This window comes from Mesitornis unicolor, unplaced genomic scaffold (genome assembly GCF_000695765.1).
Source record: "Mesitornis unicolor isolate BGI_N332 unplaced genomic scaffold, ASM69576v1 scaffold17428, whole genome shotgun sequence".
NCBI lineage: Eukaryota > Metazoa > Chordata > Aves > Mesitornithiformes > Mesitornithidae > Mesitornis > Mesitornis unicolor.
In genome coordinates, this window is record NW_010204057.1 from 1 (window position 1) to 2,625 (window position 2,625).

General features: G+C 40.6%; 1 protein-coding gene across 1 annotated transcript in view; it reads right to left on the reverse strand.

The window, feature by feature from the left end:
* Positions 1–760: 760 nt before the first annotated feature.
* Positions 761–2,625, reverse strand: part of TCTN2 (tectonic family member 2) — a 10,475-nt gene continuing 8,610 nt past the window's right edge. The window contains exons 16-18 of the mRNA XM_010190943.1: positions 2,284–2,409; positions 1,679–1,767; positions 761–876 (exon numbers count right to left, since the gene is read on the reverse strand). Of these exons, the coding sequence (XP_010189245.1) occupies positions 761–876; positions 1,679–1,767; positions 2,284–2,409 (331 nt within the window). The remainder of the gene's footprint in view (positions 877–1,678; positions 1,768–2,283; positions 2,410–2,625) is intronic.

Genomic DNA, 2,625 nt, shown 5'->3' on the forward strand with positions numbered 1-2,625 from the left:
GAAGCCCGGCAACCCCTGCCTCCAGCCCTGGCGAGCGGCTGAGGGGGGAACACCCCTACGGCGAACCCCGAGAACACGGTTCCCAGGTTGGGAAACAGCGCCCGGGCGGTTCCGGATTGATCTTGTGAAAGGATGTACAAGAGAAAATCCATTCCTAAGGGAATTGTGAGATCCGAACCACAATAAAACTCCAAACTGAACATGGTGTTTTGATCAACTGAGGAAATTGGATAGTAAATGCTTTCTGTACCCTGTGTGGCCCAGGTCAGATAGAGGTTACCAATGCAAAGAGCTAACTGGAAAAGATAATTGCAGATCAATATAAGAGAATATCTGAAGCATTATTACTTTCCAGGAGTGGGAACAATCTGTCTGCTGCTCCAAAACCAGGTGGGCATGAGGAGATGGCCATGGAAAGGAAGTGCCACCCTGACCCAGCTAACCAGGGGAGAACAAGCCTGACAGGACATGGTCCCCATGGGGACAACCCGAGCCCTTGATGGCCCCTGGGCTGGACTCGCTCTGTGCGGCAGGGTCTGCACTCCTGCTGCTCCAAACGCAGTGCCAGCACTTAAAAAGAACTCCATTACTTTTTGTCTTAAATAACACAACCATTTTCTGTACATTGTAAGAGTATTCATTTTATGTATCTTCAAACGTTTATATAAAATGTCTACAAAATGCAGGAATATTTATCCATCAATTTTACCCAGAAGTACTTACAATATCAACAAAAGCAGTTCTCTTTACGTCAACATTTTTAAATCAAGAAACTGTCCCATACTTTAGAAAACCAAGGGCTACTCAAAATTGCTGCAAGTAAAACAAGAAATGCCAGTACCAGGCCTTTAGCAAGACACTGGGAATATGGTTCTCCTGCAAAAAAAAAAAGAAAGAAGAAAAACATAAAGCAAAAAGTACAAACATACGAGAGCAACATTTTACTTAAGACAACAAAAAGATGCAGATTAAAGCATATGCATAGCCTGAATAAAATAATACAACACAAAGCAAGGAACTAAGATGCATCATACTTATAAAACTTCATTTGTGTAACTTTAGTCCCCGAAGTTGTGCAGATAACAAACACGGGCAGTTGCTGCTGTCCGTGCAGCTCTTGGAACAGAGTCCAAGTGCCTTAATGCCCTGTGAAATGCCAGAGATTTTATCTACAGAGCCTCCCACGAAACATAACCCACCACAGTTTTACACAGAGGAAATTTAAAAATTAACTACCCAGCATGGCAAGTTATTACTGGAATTCATGTGGGCTGATGAAAAACATGTACTGGCAAAGTGAGAAACAAAGTCTCCCTCCACCCTTCAAAAGCAATGGCGCACACTGACAATGCTACAATTACAGTAGGAGATGGAAACAGAACAGTATCATAAAGCAATATATTCTCCTTTGCCCTAGAAACCGCCCTAGAGAAAAATAATCTCTCTCTGCCAAACATATTCACAATTACCCGCAGTAATTATTATTTTCACTAGTCTAAGTAAAAAAATAATGCATTATCAAAGAAAAAAAAATAAACTTTTTGGACCATGCTTTCTAAAAGAGACATTCTAATCCCCTACTACAGAGCATTCTTTCAGCCTAAACTCCACACATCTTAATTATATTTCAAAGAAATACGGCCAGTTCATGGCATTCCACATTACTTATTATTTTTACCTGTGTAAAACCGTGTCAATGGATAAAAAAGTTGTGGCCAGCACACATCATTTTGATTGCAGTCAAATTCTGTATAATTAATCTGAAATCTGGGCAGGGAAAAAAATCCAAAGAAACAATAACAACAAAAAAACACACCAAAAAAACCAAACCAACAGACAGATTATTAACTACAGTACCAGAACACCAGCAGAAGTAGAAAAAATTAGAGTGAAGAGATGCCAAGATTACAGGAAAAACCAAAACTAAACCACAGGCTGCTTCTTATTCCCTTATGACCTTTTTCTCTGACGGAAACAGGAGCAACCATTTGTTTTTGTGATGAACATGTCTGGACAATGGATAGTTTGGGAGCTTTATCCACTCAAGTAAACAACACAGCAGCTTGTCTGCTAAAACCAAAGGACAGCTTTGCAGGGTCATTTACAGACCTTCATGTTCTCTGTGCTCCTGGGGAAGATTGTCACTAAGCAAACTGTTACTCAGTAAATCTTTGAACCAGGCCTTCTTGCTCTGTACTCCACCAAACCAAAGTCACCTTTTGATCAATACTATTCACATCTGCTTAATATTATATGAAGTATCAATGCTTTCACAAAAATTACCTTGTCATTGGGATGGGTGGCTGAGCTGGCACTTCAATGAACTGAACAGAAGCAGTGATGGGAAGAAAGCTGACGCTGTTTTCACAGATAAGCCCGCACTGGAATTGCCATATGACAGTTGAGTAACTGCAAGAATATGCATAACTATTACTTGAGGGTGGTAAAGAGAAATTTAGAGCCTAAGCATAACCATGAAAGGACAAAATACACAGTACTTAGGAGGCGGCTGATGATCTCTGGATTTTCAACACCATACAGGGAGAAAATTTGCAAAGTCTGGAAATGAGGTCAAGTGGAACAGAACCCTATTTATTTGACGGAGATTTACTGGGGGGGAAAGAG